We start from the raw sequence: 18956 nt of genomic DNA, 5'->3' as shown, positions 1-18956 counted from the left end.
ACAAGTGATCATAAATACATATTGTAAATGTATTAGGAGAAAAAATATTAAAACCAGAAATGTAAGATACAACAACATAACATACAGTATTCCTCTCTTCCCTCATCTTTCATTCGCAGGTGGTGTGTTTATATGCATCACTGCAGTGTGATGGATGAATTTGATCCACATGGTCATCTGTTTCTTCTTTGTATCAAAGAGAAACAGCAGGATCACTTCTTTGTTTTAACATTTGTTTTGGCACATATGGATTTTCGGATAATCATTTTCGGTCTCTTTAGTCAACCACTTGGTTTTAATAGATGGGAAATAAATATGCATAAGAGGGTTGCATGGGTTTGATTGTTCTCCATGAATAGCACAATAAATAAAACAACTTTTAATTATTTTGTAAGGAAAATAAATCGCAGTGTCGCTTTTCAGATTGTGGTGATACAGACTTTATTTAAAACGTTTTGCTCTCTGTATGAGATCATGTATATAGATTAACAAAATAGATTAATTTATTACAAAATTAATAATTTCTAAAACTGTATCTTGTTGTCGCCCAAATCTGTGATTTTACGATTTAAAACCCATCAAACAACAAAACATGACTTTTCTACAAACATACAGATGACGATAATGTTTATTTAATGAACTTCATGTGCTTGGCACTGGTATTTACAGTCTTCAAAGCCTGAAACAGTATTTGTTCATTTCTCCCCCACACTCTTTTAATTTCACCATAAACTGGCCATATAATTGTATCGTTGCTTAGCATTTAAATATATTCATCTACAACACTCAAAAGCATATACCTTAGTTACCTTGTCTTCCTATTGTTTTTATCCACACAACAATTTCAAACCTCTGCGTGCATTTACTATTGCTTATATGTTTATGAAGGTAATCCTCTCAGGATGCAGTTAAGCCATTTAGAACCAAAAGTTCAACATTTTGTTTCAATAGAGCAGATTTTCATTTTACTTACAGTATATCTGTAGCACTCTTCTTGTTTAGTTTTTTCAACATTATATCACGACCTCTTACATCACATTTCAACAACAAAAATGTATCCCGACTGAATGTGTTTGCTCACAGTTTTGTGGATGTCTCTCATTCAGAGTCCTGTAGGCTGTGTTATTGCGCTCATTATTGCACCAGATATGAATTCTCAATAGAATCCATCAAAAACATCCTCTAAATTTCATTCAGTTCTGCATGTTGTTGAGGTTAGCCAGTCGGCAAGAGAGACAGTCAAGTTTGAAAAGTCATTGTAGCGTTTATATCCATTGTATTGTATTTACCAGTATGTAAAAAAAATTCACTCAGTTTCTGTCAGTCAGGTATTTGTGTAATGAGATGATAAGTCCTGTATACCGACACCACATTAAAATAGCTGGTGTCACCAGCAGCGCAACAATGGCGATGTACACGGCAATGCATCAGACATTAAGAATATTGAAAGCTTAGAAAAAGACCTGCAGCAGATGTCTGTGTTATAATCTGTTTTTGGTTTGTTTTGTTTTTCAACTGTTTCAAACCATGTGCATGGACATCTGAGTGGAGGAGCCATACTGCCGCCCGTCACAGCTGCTGCCCCCCTGTTGGCTGCTGGTGGGGTTGCCGATCATGTGCATACTGTCCATGCTGCCGTTGGACAGGTACTGGCGTTCAGCGAATGCTCCGGCCGATGAGGAGGAGCACAGCAAGCCACCCTGAGGCTTCTCTGGGCTGGCTGCCAGGCGCGGCGAAGCTGGGAAGTTGTATCCATACAGGTTGTAAGGATTGTGAAGGGAAAAAGCATTGTATGTGCTCTGCTGCACGTGATGATGGCTCCCAGTGAACATGTGGGCAGAGGAAGGGGAGGTGCCTGATGGAGCCGACGGCCCGGAGGCGGAGTTTGCCCCTGTTTGCATTACGTACTGCAGTTGCGACGCAGGAAAAGAGGCCAGCTGACTTCCATATGCATCAATCTTACCCCCGCCGCTGCCTCCACTGCTGTTTCCAGCGCCCAGCGCGGCGTGCGCCCCACCCTGCATCCCTGCAGCGATAAGAGAAGAAGTCCTCTGAGGCAAGAAGGAATCTGAGGCCTGGCCCGAGGCTACAGGGCCTCCTGCTGTCTGGAGACGCCCTCCGTAGCCGTCGGCCAGCCCTCCGTAGCCCTGCAGGGCAGCCATGTTGCTTCTGGCGCAAGCCGGGTACTCAGACAAGCCTAAGTTACACAACTGGCTCTCCCTGCAGCCCACATTGAAGGTGTTGGGGGCCAGATGGAAAGTAGGAGGAGAGCAAGAGGGGGAGAGAAGGTGTGTCGCACCAGAAGGAGACGGAGTGCCCGTGCTAGAGGTAGTGGGAGAGGTGCCAGTACTCCCGCCTGAAAAATACAGACAGCAAACATTTAGAAACATACAAACACGGGGAAACACATATTTGCATGAAGAATAAGTGAATACACACAAGAAGAGAACAGTGAGAGAGAGACAGCTTTAAAAACACAAGCGCTGTCCAACAATCACACTGACATCGTTTCTCTTATTTCATCCTGCGGATCACGAGGAGTCTCGATGGCTCCAGGGCGAGCACAGATTTTTTCAAAAGAGAGGGCTATTTGAGTTTGGCCACTTATTAACGCTTAAGTGTGAGATATTACTAGGTCTAAATGACAACGAATGCTTAATTCCAACAGTTGGGTTTTTCTGGATCAGTGACCAACAGAGTTTGTTGGGTCAGTTTGAAAATGACAGCTTTGTTTTCCAGCATTCTAAAACCAATTCAAATATTTCTTAAACTGTGACTTGGTTGGAAAGGGCACACCAATCCTAACAGAACTCCACTTTTCACATGATCTCAATGTGATAATAGTCTAAAATTTCAGTTTCTTGGTTCTAGTTTTCTTCGTTTTTTGTTGTCAGCTAACTTGCAGCCATCTTAGGGACACTGTGGCAAATGTGGCTTGAGTTTGGAAGCATGCATGTCTGGTCAACAGAACACAGAGCTGGCCTATTTTTCTCAGTATAAACCCCAAGCGTTTGGGCATATGTTCATAGAAGAAAAAAGCATTTGGCAGAGATGCACAGCGAATAAGTCAAACACTTGGAACTGAATAATAGCTATAGCATATCAATCACATATTTTGTTATTAATGAGAAATTGGCTAGCACTCAGTTTGTTGTTTCAAAAACAGAAACTGGATTTCTAAATAAGTCTGAAGTCTCTTGGCTGAAGTTTAGGCCAACCCCATATACCGTCGATGATACATCAACTAATACAGAGTTCTGGTCGGCCCGCTGTGGTTCTGTTCTGTTGGCGGATGTAATGGAGACCTCGCAGTGATCAGAGGCGTAGGGATTGGGCAGGCAAGGCAGCAAGGAGAGGACGCAAAGTTGTGTCAGCCGTGCGAGAACTGTAATTAAAATTTAATCTGTTTGGAGGAGTTTGTGATGACAAACAGATGTCCACTCAGACAAGATAGCATGCTCACATTACTCTGACCTTATGATGATGAACCCAGGGAGGAAAATAATAGTTACATCACCATTTGATCATCTGGACCATAATATTATATATACACGTGAGCCTGGTGATTCCGTAATTCAAAGTGTTCCGTGATCAAATAAGTGTGACAGCCTCTCGACCTGTGACTGATGACGTGTCAATGTTATGTCACTATTGCGGTCACGCAGAAACATATGTTCGATGAATATGATAGGATCGATGATGCAATATTTTATGTTATTCAAGCTAGCACGTTAAAAATTTGGAGACTATGTAGCTTGAACTATGTTGTTTGGTTAACATTCAATATTTGCAGGGCTGGATATGGGGGAATCATTATTTACTAACTCTCATATTATTTCTAACTCGTATACCTATCTGTCTTCTGCAGAACACTAAAGAAGATCTTTTGAAGTATGTTGGTAACCAAACAACATTGGCTTCCATTGACTTTCATTGTTTGGACACAAAACCAACCTTCCCCCAAAAAACCTTAAAAACCAAAGATGACATGCAGGATGATATGTCCAATGACATGCATGATGAATAATGACAGAATTTGGATACTTGTCACTTGGACCCTTCACTGCATACACACCTTGCTGCTTCTGCATGTTGGTGAAGTCCTCAAAGGTCAACGTCCTCACCGGGGGCCTCCAAAAAGCATACGTCTCCATGATAGCCTCCAACCCGGTCCTGCACAGAGAAAGACGGCAGAAATGTGTAAAGGGAGAGAATGCAGGTGAGAATTTCAGATTACGCACACAAGACGACGGCAGAAAGGGAGGGGGAGAGGAGAGGGGAAGTCGGCGGAAACCAGAGCCTGTAAAAAGGAGCAGGTTTTTACTGTGTGAACATAAATCTGTGTGATGTTTCATCTCTGTTCTGTACATGCCTCCCCTTCCTGTGTGATTTACTCCTCTCTGGTCCTGCGCCGGGCCTTGCCGTGTGGCTTAAGAGGCAGTATTTCTCCTCCACTCCCTCTTGCTCATTAGTGAGACACGGTAATGATTTAAGCGCTGACTGGAGGTGCATACTACGAGATTGAATTTGTCACGAAATTCCTTTCTATAAAGTAATATGTGGCTAACAAGACTGATTGGGATTTACATTAAATAATTGATTTATGTCTTGGTCGCGAGTAATTGATTCCACCGATCATCTAAAGCCAACATTACAACTTAATTTGCGGTTTGTAAACTGGAACGAGAGGGATCTATTGCAAAAATGGAACTGTGGTTACTTTGTGATGGATCAACAGTTTTACTGTACAATAAAGTCTTTATATTTTGCAGCATTAGTTAAATAAGGATATATGTGTGAGGGCAAGAGCGCTTTCTCGCTATATATATCTTACTCCTGAATAATCTTTTCATCTCTATGTTTTCTGCAATGAAAAACTAACGCTAGTCCATAAATCAGGCGGTCTATTGTTTGAAAAATGAAAAAAGATGTCTCAAATATCTGCGGCGATAATACTCTCCAGATGGAAGCGTGCTTTCATGTGCTGAGGGCCTGTCTCAGACTTTCAGTGTATGACCGTTCTGACTCACAGTCTCATAGAGACGGAGTAATAAAGAGCGGAGGAAAGATGGAAATAAAGACAGAAGAGGGTGGAAGGAAAGCGAGAAAAAGAATGATTTTTCTTTCCGCCGTCCATCAATCAGATCGCTTTATCAGTTTTCTTGGCAGCTGGATGAGGGAGTGATTTTAATGTACCGGGATGGGGGATTAGAAAGATCTCCTGGGGTTGATTTCAATATCAAAGGCCGTCGCTGAGATATGTGTGTATTTGCACACGCAGCACGGAAGATACGGAGAAGGGTAAGATTTCCTGAAAATCTACCTGTTCCTTCCAGAGTCACGAAAACCTTTGGCAAATGGGTTGCGGTCGATCTTTAGACGGGTGATCTGTTATGAACAAGAGACCCCAAAAAAGACAAATTCAGTATTATTTAGATTTAGACCTTTTATATATAATAACAAAACAAACAAACAAAACTAAATAAAAATTAGTTTTTATGCAAAAAATACAAAAACCTATTTTTTAATTACTAAAATTTAGCTCTGTCTAGGTTTTACAGTGGTACACACTGACTGTCAGAAATGGACCTGTTGGTTCTGGTAGGCGGTAACTGTGGTAAAAACGGTCTCTGGAAAGCTGAAAGTCTTCACACCCTCCCCGGTGGGAACAGATTTGGTTGGAGAAAGCTCGCTGCTGAAGTCCTTCCGGATCACATGGACACGGGGTTGATATTTGTGCATGGAGTGCAGGATGATCTAGGAATAAACAGAGATATATTCATCACCTACTCTGGCGCATTTACAAAAGTGTGGCTCTTGCCGTATGTATTACAGGCCTGTGGCATAATGAGGCTGTGAAAATCAAAGCTGCACGTTCCTGTGCCGATAGCCACATAGGTCATATATGAGAACATGTTGTATCACAGTGTGTACACATGTTTATAAGATATGAATCAGGCCGGGGTGAGTATCTCACACCAGTGTGTTGGCATCAAAGCATGGAGGCTACAGTTTTCCCTCCAGCCATCGGCCTGTTTCTAATTACTCCCAGTGTCAGTGTGCGTCTCCAGGGTCTGCCGCAACCAAGGAGGTCAGGCAGGAGAAGAGGGGCCTTTGCAAAACAGCTTGATGACAGTAAATTTAATATTCCAGTTCCCCCCCATTTCTACTCAACCCAAATGCACGGCCCAGGAGACCCCGGAGATGCCCAAGGCCAGGCAACACCAGCTCAACACAGAGGAAGTGTTCAAAGCCACATTGCTGTAACCACACAGATATTAGATTTTTGGGATCAGTGTTCATGCTCTGAGTTAAATCTGCCAACAAGAAATTTACAGGTTCTCTCTGACTGAGAAAGGGCAAGTACGTTTAGTAAAATCAGAATTCAAAATTGAATACTATTTTTTATATTTAATACAGTAATATAAACAAAAAGATTTTCACATCTTTTTTTCTACACGAGGAATACTGTAATATATTTACAATGATTAATGTAGCTATTTTTTGTCAGGAGGAGGGATGTAAAGTTGACATATTTTATGATGGCGCGGTCCCACACAGGGCGTTCCAGGGTTAACTTCAATTCCGGCCCTCGCTCGCCCTCAAGGCGAACAAAAAATAAAGTCTCTTTTTACGAGGTTGTGGCATATGAAAAGTCCCCTCTCTTCTTCCTGAAAAAACAGCCGCCTACTGCAGTTCTAACACCCATATGTAATTACATTTGTCAGAATACTCGAGCGATAACATCAATGATTCAAGTGAAAACAGCCGTATATGCAGAGAAGATGGCAGCACGGCAGCGATCTTCGCAGACTTGGCCTCGGGCGGCTCACCAACTCTGCATCTAAAATGCTGATACACAGTATGTCTCCATTATGGCAAGGAATATGAGTCCTGCAATGTGCATTTATAACCTAAAGCACTGTTCGACTGGTCACACTGTATGTAGATGCACAAATGAAAAAGGAGACACAAATCAAAATAATCTAACTGTTCCACCTCGAGAAAAACCTTAGAATATCACTTCCATGCCAAAGCTAAATTTTCATCCCCATTTAGAGCAAGTCGACACTTGTAACTATTAGTTTGGTATCACTTAAAATAATTCTCAGCATTAATCTAACAAATGCAGCACATAATAAAAAACATTCCTTGAAGGAACATGCACCATCTTGAGCCTTTTAAACCATACTGAGAAGTTCAGTTCATTTTTCTTGTGGGTCTCATTATTTCGGATAGAGCTGGACGCATCACCTCATTTATCAAAGCCACTGTCGTGCAACAATACATAACCATGACAACCATCTAAAACGCATTGGGGATGTGGGAGTGTTATCTGATGCTTCAAGAATAAAATCATTCATGTGCACACATTCTCTCACTTTTACATCACAGGCACAAGTCAAATTTCAACACTGAATAATACATTGTCCCAAAAAAGAAGCATCAAAATTTGTTCTTCTCTTCATGAGGTTAATTGTTTGGACCTAAAAATGATCGAAAAGATCTGGATGACATTCTCGAGTACATTACGTATGTTGGGGAAAAATCATAAATACATTTCCCAACAATACCATGTGCTCATGCTCCATTTGTATTCCACAGTTGTTCGCCTCAGACACATGGGGAATATCAGTCAAGTACATTAAAAACGTTCTTTTTCCAGTTCTGCCAGTCCTTCATAGAATACACTGAGTAATGGTTTTCTTACTTGAGAGAATATACAGATGTCTTGGGGGGAGTCTATTGGGTTATCATCCATCAACTTGTGTGTGTGTTATAAATCCAATGATGTGGAGGTGTCTGGAACAGCAGGTGTACGTGCTGTCTCATAGAATTTTTGTTGTTGTGGGTTTAGGTGGATGTTTTGCAGAATTCTTTAATATGCACAGATTGCAAAAAAAGAGGTTTTGAGGATGTTAAAATGTTTCCACTCACATGTCCTTGATCATCCAGCTCATTGTTGGTGAGTTTGAGCTTGTCAAAGCTGACCACCTGTCTCATCCAGGTGTCTCCTGAAGCCAGCGAATCCGGGTGGATATAGACCCTGGGAGGCACTGGGGAATCCGCATTACCAGCAACCATCCACTTTGAGCTGTGATACACATACCTGTAAAAATTGACAGATTGATTTAACCGTCTTTCTTGTAGTCCATAGTATAAATAATACCATACATACTGATGTCCTATCACATTCAACCCTTAAGTAATGAAAATACTTTAAATTACGTTTTTGCACTTTATTAAAGGATAGTGTCTCTTACTTCCGTACAGCAACAAACTTCTCTGTGTTTACAAAAGGTTTTTAATCACCCACAGAAAGGCCCTAAATGTATAAGATTCACAATACCATCAAACAATGTACCACTTTGAATTACGGTTCAAATTTTGAACCTATTAACTATTAGCTGCAGACTTCATGACCTACCAGATTTTCACTTTCTAAATGGACAGAAATCTAAAGGAACACAAACTATTTCTAAGACTAAATAAACAAACCAAATAAAGTATTGAAAAGACTAGACTGCCTTAAATAACAACGCTGTCTGTCTCCATTAGTTCACTCCTAATTCAAACGCATGTACGAGATGTCACTAAGTTAGAAGCGGAAAGCACGACAAATGGAAAGCATTAAAAGTTTTAATACTGCCACTAATGCTGATTTGATAACTGAGTATTTGGGTACTTCTAAAATGTTTGCAGGGCATTCCCCCAGCTGCCCGCCCGAGGCACAGCTGGTTGCCTTTAGTTCTGGCCATACGCTCAGTTTTGAGAGTGCTTAGCTGCATCACTTCTGCCAAAGTCATCATTCATCAAACATGGACTAAACTCTTATTTGACTGCTTTTGTTAGTGCTTGGCAGCATTAAACATCATCCATGTCTGTATTATTCTCTCCCAGAGCACACCACGGCAGCCCACATGCACACACATAGGCATTCATTTCTTTGATCTGATGCTGGATAGATAAGTCATTTAACAAGATATCTGTACAAAAGCTTGTGCTGTAACACATAAACCCTGTCATTTGCTCGCATTTACTTTCCCTCACACGCAAAACACATGCACATCGAGTGGCAGGCGATTTTGTAATTTCCTGTTTGGAGCCCTGTTTAGGGTTATGCTCCGTGTAGCAGGGAAAGTGTTAAAGAAGAGGGAAACCCAAGCCCAAAAAGGACTGGAAATTTGATTAGCCCTCTTTCATCTTTCATAAATCTGCCATCTGGCACTAGCACAATCAATAAAGATCCAACTTTACATGACACCTTTTTGGACAGATGATTGAGTGACTGCCCCTTAGAGTCTAGTGATATTTATACATCGGTACACTGTACACATGCAAGAATATTTACATGCATTTATACAAAGCAGAAATGCAAAGCGACATAAAGTCTAGCTGTAAAATGTGGAAATGTCGTCGTCAGCTTAATTTTTAAGATTTATCCTTATTCCTTTCATGATGTAACCTCACATACGGTTTGCAAGTTGTTTGAGTCAAGTTTAATGAAATGTACACACATAAGGCATGTTAACAAAAACATAATGTTTTGACAGTTCATGTGCTTTGGTATTTTTATTAGACAACACCAATCAAATCATATATTGGGTAAATTAGTGACAGATTAAGTATCAGTTACTCTACCCTGCTGTGTGCACTCTGCATGTACGTGAAGTGTTTGCTCCATGTGTGTCTATGGAATAATGTGTGTGCGTATGGAATGGGAGAGAGCTCAAGCATGTATGAAGTGGACAGCTGGACCAACAAGCCATCTTATATACAGACAGGATATTTGTGAAAACATTAATAAGAGAGAAAGAAAGAAAGAAAGAGAGAGAGAGAGAGAGAGAGAGAGAGAGAGAGAGACTGCAACAGATATTAAAAAATCTGGGCTGCTTTGCATTTTCCTATTTCTTCTTTTAAGTATAACCCATACCAAATGGCCACATTAAAGGGTAAAGTAATTCAAGTAACATGTAAAGAAAGTTTTAACAAGTCTAGTATAAACTCTATGTCCATTGAAAAGGGCAGTGCGCCTAAGTAAAGTGAGTAAATTCCAATAAAGGCTAGGTTCCAGACCCGAGCCACGAGACATATGAGGCATTCCAGTGACAGCTCTCTGCTCCGTTTGCAAGGCCTTGTGGTAAATTCCCCAGCCAGGAAGAAAATCCTATTTAATTTTACAAGATCTTTTGGCGATGATGATATTTGGGGACTCTAAATGGCTCTCTTCAAGGCCAGTCTTTGGATGACTGTGGTTTTATTTTCAGTAAATGCATACATTAATCTAAATATCATTGAACTTGACGATTGTTGTGTTGTCGACTTTCACAACGGAATGAATGTGTAACAAAACCAGCAGAGTAATGTTTTTCAAAAAAAGAAATTCATTACCTTTCTATTTATCCTATTACAGAAAAAAATTAAAAGAAAACACTAAAAATCGCAGTGTTGTTTGTAACAGACAGAGAGTGTTGAACAACAACACATTTTATGTAAATGTACTGCACTGTTGCATGACTAATGACCAAAATATCCCTCTCCCTTTACCCCTAATCCCCTGAAACAAGGTTCAGATGTCAAACCTTTTCAGTTCTGATCCCAACAAGCAGTGTGTGAGACTAAAGCTTAAACACTATTCAAATAGATCTGATGCTTTTAAAGGATTAAGAACTGTAATTATTAACATTTTAACATTTACTTATACATATTTAATATCAAGTTTTTTCTGTTAACATAATACAAAACTTAATACTTAACTTAAGTATTAACAAAATTAACTTACACGAAAAATGTGAAAATTAGAAATAAAATAACTGCCAAACTTTTCAAGACACACAGCAAAAGTAAATATTGAGAGGTCAACTGCACTTTTGCAAACTGTACATGCAGGGTTTAGTTGCATTATGCTTTAAATGCTTGTCTGTAAGCGTGTGTGGTGGAAAGTTGTCATGGTGAGAGCACAATCACGGGGACACACAACACCACCTTAAATGCTGATATGGCAACTCTGTCAGGCCCGCCATCAGTATCTCTTATACATGTTGATCTCCTGTCCCATTTCAGGAGGGGTCAGTTTTCTTGCGTATAGCCAAATGTGCTACAGTCTCTTGAGCTGTGCTTACCTGTATCTTTTGTTGTCCACAGGTACAATGTCCATGGCAATGTAATACTGCTGATGTGGGTCCAGTCCTACGATTTTAGCTCTCATAGCAGGAAACATTCTCCTGAAATGGAACAGGTGTAATTATTATTAATAAATCAATTGCAATGACTTAAACAGTGATGGTAAAAATATAGTAAAATCAACTTGTTAAAATGGTGAGAGTGAGTCAAATGAAAATAAAAATATTGATAAACTGGGTTAATGTAAGGAATATAACAGACTAACTAAGTAGGGATTTTAGAAGTAAATGGATCAAACACAAACTAAATGAATACATTAAAATATTAAAAACATTAATATGACTGCTGTGCAAGACATTTTTGCCTACATTTGTGTTTATTGTGTTCTCATTTAAACATCATAAATCGTTCTGTTCATAATGAGAGAAAAGGCTATTTCTACATCATAGGCTTATTAGCAGGGACACAAAACTATTGATGAAGTCTAAAATGAGAGAAAGAAATTAAAGCCTACTTGTGACTTAAAATAAACATAATACGAAGGACTATCCGAAAACGTTGTTAAAAGTTCATGCCCCAATGTTGTTGGATAAAAATATACTGGTACTGGTCTTAATAATTTCAACCCGCAGAAGTCTTAAAAATCAGATGAATGGGTCTATTGGTGCGAGTACGAGAATATATATATAAGAGTTTCTTAATAATGCTTCCTCGCCATCGTTTGGATACTGTTTTGCACTGTTTGCCTGGCGGGGGCTGCTAGTATTTTATAGTTTTATTTAATTAACACTCCATATAGGAATTTATAGTCTGTCTGATATTTGACTGTTTTGACCATATATGTTTTGCTTATAGTCAATATGTTTTCTTGTACAGCTGCTTTGTAAAAATGAAAATTGTAAAAAGCGCAATATAAATAAACTTGACTTGACACAGAAAATTAAATATCACCTAATGTTTAGAATTATGAAAAAAAAATCCCAAACTGTTAGTTTAAATGTAATTCTCTAAAAGAACACATACTTTTTTCTTTGGCATTGGCAATAACAAGACTATTTTTTTAAGCACAACCCATTACGGACAAATCAATGGTAACTGCAAATAACAGATTTATTTTTGTTTTAAATGGGTATTCATTGCAACGCGAGGAATTTTTTTTCCGTTTATACGGGAAACAATTAATAGGGTTTTTATATAGAAACAACCATTTAAAAGTGGCGGGGGTCTAAAACGAATTGACTGGTTTCGTTTGACGAGGTCGTTTTTTCATTTGTTATCTTAACCGAGCTACATTCCTATTAAATAATCATATTTTATAGTCGCACAAGTTAGGAAGTGTTCTTTAGCACGATTTACCCGGTTAATACAAGGGTTTACATCGAGAAACTGAGACATGTTTTCATGTTGGTTTGATCGTAAAGTCTTAAAAGTGGCAGGGAAATACCTGGCAATAAAAAATGGGACGAAAGGTCTTACTATGTGTGTGTGTTGAGTTATATGCCCCGTTTGGACCGTAATTGGCGCCCAAAATAGCAAAGAAATGAAAAACATATTTCAAACAAATGAATAAGAAACATTTGCTGTAGTGTTGTTGTGCGTGGCGTTATAAGAGTGGGTATGTATAGCGGAATAGCCCCACCGTAGCTCATCATGTAGACTGTGGTTTGTGATTCGGTACCCCTACCCCCATGTGTAACACATTAGCGCCCCCCAAAACAGTGTTTTCATGTTAGTCCCGGTGCGCAACCACGTCGTCCTGAGAAACAACGATATAGGCTACGTTCGTATGGTTTATACTGTGTGTGTGTCACAGAAAAAAAGAGAGAGTGTGATGTGCGTATGCATGTATGGGTTTTTTATATTTCTAAATAATTATAACAATAGACTATTTATAATCCCTGCAAACAAAAATATGATTATAGGCTATTACAATACCTGATCTATATACTTTTGTGGCTATATGTAATTTAATGTTATCCGGTTGGTTTTCTCACAAGCATATAATTAAGTATTAAATTAGCCTATAATTTAGTATAACATTTTAATACTTTATTTAAAAAACTATGAGAAGTCGCTCATTAATTGGGTCTATCTGTCCTTACTTTTTACATTTCTACTATATGTGACAATTTCTTTTTTCCGCAATACGGTACAAGTAACGCACTGAAAAATATTTTTAAGCGCATTAAATGTTGTTACAACATTTTTGAGACTACGTTTCTCTCCCTTGTAGAATTGCTTTGTTTTACATTTCATAAGGGCTCACCTTCCTGCCTTTGTGATGATCATTTCTGTGCCAATGTCATGGAAGCGTTTCCACAGATCAGCGCACTGCAGCTCCACCTGGATCTCCTCCATAGAGACTGAGGGTGAAGGATCGCAGGCAGGGGTCAGGTCCGCCGGGGAGTCGAACGAGCAGGACGTCCTCTCTGCCAGACCCTCACCGTCAGAGCCCGGGCTGGCCTCCGAATCTACAAAGAGTATAAAATCATTATAAACGCCAACAGTAGAAAGGAGGCCTCAAGAGGCCTGTTGACAGTATTGAGTGCTAGCACCAAATCACCTGCAGCAGTAAAGGAGACGGACTAGGATTTGTTTAAACAATCATGGATGGTGCCTTGCATGTTTAAGGAAAAATAAAGCAAAATAAATAAAGCGTAAAATCTGATTCCGCCTCTTGGCTGCAGAAAATGTATTCGTATTTTCTGTTTGATGATTTTGGACACGCAAGGGACACGTCAACCAACTCAATGACATTACTTCCAGCAACACCCCCTGCATATTTGTAGGAACGGATGGACACCAAAAATAAAAAAGTCCTGCACGATTAGAAAGTAGATCGTGAAGAATATATGTGAATATTTATGTGAAAGAACGGGCTGATATTAAGAGCATACAATTCTTCACACTTTTGTTCTTGCTGATTTCGTATAATAAGTTTACCATTGTCGTGGAAAATGTTCAATTAACGTACCATATTAGTTAGTTAGTCTAAAATTATTAATTGATTAAAACAAAACAGTTATTACATTTTCAAAACACATCCAAAACCCAGTTTATCCTAAACGAGCTAATATGTGTGCGTCTTTTGGAACTGCAAAAAAATAAAAGCGCAAAAGCAACCGAAAACCAGCGGTTTTAATAAGGTAAACAAGATTATTAAATGTTATTAATATGCAGCAAATATACAAACTGAACTAAACTAAATGTAAGTAATATATTTTTAAAAATATTTTAAAGATTTTATTTTTTGTTTTATCTACACATTATTCACCACAAAACGTAAAAAGGCCATTGAGAAGGGTTGTTATGGCTGTACACGTCATGCAAATGTGCAACCACGAAGCTGCAGAAAGACAGGGCCAGAACCCCGGGCCAAACCACCAGCACGATGTGCACACCAGAGAACCCTGAGGACAGTGGAGAAAAGCTATGAAGCCCTAAAACCTTAGCCTGACAGAGCCAGACTTTCATCATCCTCTTGAGATATTCTATCAGCATAATAACACCAACGAGCCCTATCACACGTTCTCGCAGGCATGTCAGAAAGATGGCTGTCGACTCCATCTAAACTTGTCAATGTGTCGTCGTTTATGAGCTGCTGTCATTAAGCTGGGAAGGGCTTCGCCCATTCAGCAAGACTGTCTATCTTAATGCCCTCAGCCAAAGTTACATAGAGCATAACATAAGGAAAAGTATTGCTTTCGCTATAACGAAAACCGAGAAAGCAGCTAATATTTACCCTCAAATTTGGATAGCAACACATCAGAAGCTTACTCTGGGAATGATAAAACCAATCTTGAGTCTACTAAGAATGCTTAAACATATGAATATGTCTTGTAGTTATGAAGGACATAACGCAAAAAAGTCATAATTTCTGCTTTATTTAAAGGCATGTATGTATATATTTTGATTGTATTGGGCCTGATGCTAAACGCACGTGAAATATTGCACACAAAAAAACATTTAACTGTCTTGTAGTTTGATTTGGTTGAGAATGACCTAATTATTTCTTTGGGTACAGACGACCCACTAAGCATGAAATTGCAGCGTAACCCAATCCACCAGGAACAAAACCACCTGTTTCCGCTGGACTTCATTTAGTCTCATGTAAGAGGGAGGTAATAAAAATAAAGATTAAGAATCCATTTAAATATACACATCTGTCGTCTTTCGTTTTAACTTCGTCTCTGAATTGTGCAAGCGAAGGGTAAATAAAAACAACATAAGGGAACATTACGGAAATATAAACAAATATCGATTGAAGAATTTTATATTTATCATATGCATAATTATTTTTTAAATAATTAGTCCGTGTGCTAAGAAAGGCATCATAAATCAAGGATTGTCTAAATTGTAATGTATAATTTATGAAAGTATGCCTAAATATCACTTTGTTTTTGGAGACCATTTATTTTTGGCTAAGAAAAGCACTAATTTTCTCAGGTAGTCTCATTATATTAAATTGTATGAAATATGTGCTGTTTAACATTCTTAAATATATAGTGTGATAGTGGAAAAGTGGAACTAATCAGCAAGTCTATAGGGCTGATCACAATAACGTTTAATAAGAAAATTATTTAAAACATAATTCATATTAAATTGATAAAAGATTATAGGGATCATCGATCAATTTAATTAATTCTAACTTCTAACATTATTGCGGTTTATAAATCAAAACAGGATAAATAAATAAGGCTGTCAGCTGTCAGCCCGCTATCCCATGGTCCTGGTGGAAGTCATCAGTCTCATGAAAGCGCTGGAGGTTGTGAATTTGAAGGTTTTGAACATTATCCTAAATTGCTGCTTTTAAGTATAGAGAAGTCCAGAGAAATGGAGACTCAAAAATAGAAGGCGATCGTGTCTGTTTGTAAATATATTACAAAGTTACTTATACTGTATGCGTAACAGAGAAAATGTAATAGCGCCACTAGGCTAAACTAAAAGGAGTTATTCACTTAGTTTAGCTAAAGAATTATTGTGCTTACTAATAATACATAATTGTGCTTAATTTATAATTTTCATGGTTGCACAGTTGTACCAACCCGGAGTTGCAATAAATATTCTACCTTAAGAACTTTCCGTTATTCTTAAAAAGTAATAACATTTAAATGAAACATTCTTACTTTAACCTTAAGGTCCTTTTCTTTATATTTAAAAGAATGTAACAAACACATACATTATCAATGCTTTTTTTGTGTGTAAAACATAACTTTGACATTTCACCTTATGTGTTTGTGGGCTCGTCAGATTGTTTTAAAACGAACATAATGAAAGAATGTGCGTAATATAGTCCTGCTGTGACATGTTGTCCCGGAACACATAATCAAATAATAATCTAATTGAAAATACATCAGAGAGCACAACGTACCGTTACTCTTCGTTCTAAACTCTGTAGGCCTATAATTTAATCCTAGATGTTAAAAACTAAAGGTTAGGTCTTCAGGTGGGAAATGTGAATGAAATTTAAGTACATTTATTTAAAAAGTACGAAAAGTCGTTTGACCACTCACCTGCGGATTCTGATGCTCCTCTACAATCAAATGAAATAATATTATATTTTGCTGTGGCTTAATTTACCTTCATCTATCATGCATTTATCATATTTTAACACCGGCGTCAAAAGCATATTAAACATGTATAAAAATGGTCAGCCAGCAGGCTGTTGTGCGCAACTTAATGGTCTGCCTAATGGCAAATGCTTCTGAAGCGAGACTAATGAAGTGATGACTAACATTGCAACAGTTGAACTACAGCGATGAAATTCAGAAACAAATACACACACACACACACACACACACACACAAGCAATTGTGACCATAAGTGCCTGTTATAGTGAACACACGACAGCAATTACAATATGAGATGGTCTGGAGACATCTATAGTAAATAATATTAAAGTGGGCTGTTATGCTTCCAATTAATTTGTAATGTACAGTCTTGGTTGTTTAATTAACCATTACCAAAATTGCTGGCCCTCGTGGAATCATGTAGTTACAAACAAGAAACAATGTCCACTACTAGCTTTTTATAAACTTTTTTTAAAGGTTTTTAAGGTTTTTTTTAAAAACACAAATTGTTCATTCTAAACTCTGAATTTGTACAGGTGGGACATTGTAGATATTTTTCGTATATCTGTATTATAAATAATTATGGTTGTAGGTTTAAAAAACAGGGCTTTGAAATAGTATGAAGTTCACTAATACTAAATAGCATCACAGTGTCTCTGTGTCATGCAAAATCATTTAAATAGAAAAAAACGATAGTCTGTAAATTATTGTTGACTTTGTATTATTGAAAAACTTCAAAGAATTAAAAGTGATGTTGGGATCAACTGTGCAGGCCTGTGCTGTAGGCTACGCGGTGGAATCACGTCTGACAATGCCTACGAATCATATTCCAGAACAACGCGTTAGCTTGTAAACTGTGTTAAAATTGCCGTTACACGAGACCTTAACTGGGTGCATGGCTATGTGTCATCATCACGCACTAACCCGGATCGATATCCAGACAATTGGCAGGGTCCTCGCTGTCTCCCAATTGTGCGTTGCTCGCGAGGCTCTCCATAGACAGCTCCAGTTCCTTTTCTTCCCAACCCCGGAGCTTCCGCTTCTTGTTCGTCCCGATCAGCGCTTCGACCGAAAAGGCGTGAGCTCGTGAACTCAGCGCGGCGGCCGATCGCCTCCTGTCACTCATCTCTCCCGCTGCAAATCCAACGGAGGACAGATGAAAATCTCCTTCCGGCAAGCGCAAGATCACCGCAAGCGCAAAATGTTTCTAACGGGTCGATTTTGCTGTCCGGTGACGACGGTAATCCAAACTTAAAGTTAATGTTTGCCTTTTAAAGGCTCGAAAATGTAAGCACCCATTCCCAGCAAAGACGCTTTGGCTCAATACCTTTTCCGTGAGGAAGATTACTAATAGCCTATATAAGTCGATGTTTTGCGGCTCCGTCCAACTTCTCTACCTCTCTTTTTCTCTCCTAGAGTCTCTCTGATTGATATTCACTTCTGGAAAACTTTTTTCGAAGCGTTAAGGGCAACCCTCCTTCTGCTTGTCAAATGCAAGCCGTCCAATGGGAAGCATAGCAAGAGAAAGAGCCAAAATATGTCGTCCAATAGATGAGGAGGGAAATGAGCGTGGTGTTGAAACTCTACGTTGGACTTTTGAGATGGCCATCTTCCATAAACTTTACTCTATTTGATAAACAGATTAAGAATAGCTATTTAAAGTTAGTTTTGTTTATTATAAACACGGATAGATGGCAAATCAATTAAAATATAATATTTATTTGTATTTAATTTGTCCAGGTCATTGTAAAATGTCTGTTTGATCAATCTTATGATAAAAAACTGGCGTTTCTGACCATATGAAATGTTCTGCTTGTTATTAGCAGACATAACTTTTCTTTGTTTTATAAATGGTAACCTTTTCATTTTCCCTAAATTAAATGACATTATTATTGTCATTTAATACGGTATTAAACGAGATTTTATACATTCATATGGAAGATAATCGTCACCTTGTAATTAGGTTCTTTATGACATTTTTGTCAAAACTGAGTAAAACCCATTCTTATTCTGTGACAGCACATTAACGTTATATGGTGGTTTTCCTTTGAGTTGAGAACATTTTTGAACTTTTTCAGAAAACTAAAACTAAGTCAAATGGAATGCAAAACTTTGAAATATTTTTAAGTGTGATATATTTCATCTTAAAAAGTCCACACGGCCAGAGCCTTGCGGTTTAACCTTTTGCATATCCCCTGTTTTTTATAAATCGTTCCACAAAACGAATCCCGTTTACCTTAACGCAGATCCCCATCCCATAAC

At 38.4% G+C, this 18956-nt stretch overlaps 1 protein-coding gene across 1 annotated transcript; it reads right to left on the bottom strand.

Moving 5' to 3' along the window:
* Positions 1 to 334: 334 nt before the first annotated feature.
* Positions 335 to 18123, bottom strand: tbx15 (T-box transcription factor 15). The gene is made up of 8 exons (XM_079464954.1): positions 17619 to 18123; positions 13391 to 13595; positions 11124 to 11225; positions 7939 to 8110; positions 5590 to 5757; positions 5324 to 5388; positions 4076 to 4173; positions 335 to 2356 (listed from the first exon to the last, which is right to left on the bottom strand). The coding sequence occupies exons 1-8, from the start codon at positions 17818 to 17820 to the stop codon at positions 1521 to 1523; spliced, it is 1848 nt and encodes a 615-aa protein (XP_079321080.1). The 5' UTR covers positions 17821 to 18123; the 3' UTR covers positions 335 to 1520.
* Between the last annotated feature and the right edge of the window lie 833 nt (positions 18124 to 18956).

Source organism: Barbatula barbatula, assembly GCF_947034865.1.
Source record: "Barbatula barbatula genome assembly, chromosome: 9".
Taxonomy (NCBI): domain Eukaryota; kingdom Metazoa; phylum Chordata; class Actinopteri; order Cypriniformes; family Nemacheilidae; genus Barbatula; species Barbatula barbatula.
Note: the sequence above shows the minus strand (reverse complement) of the source record. Positions and strands in the feature narration are given on the sequence as shown.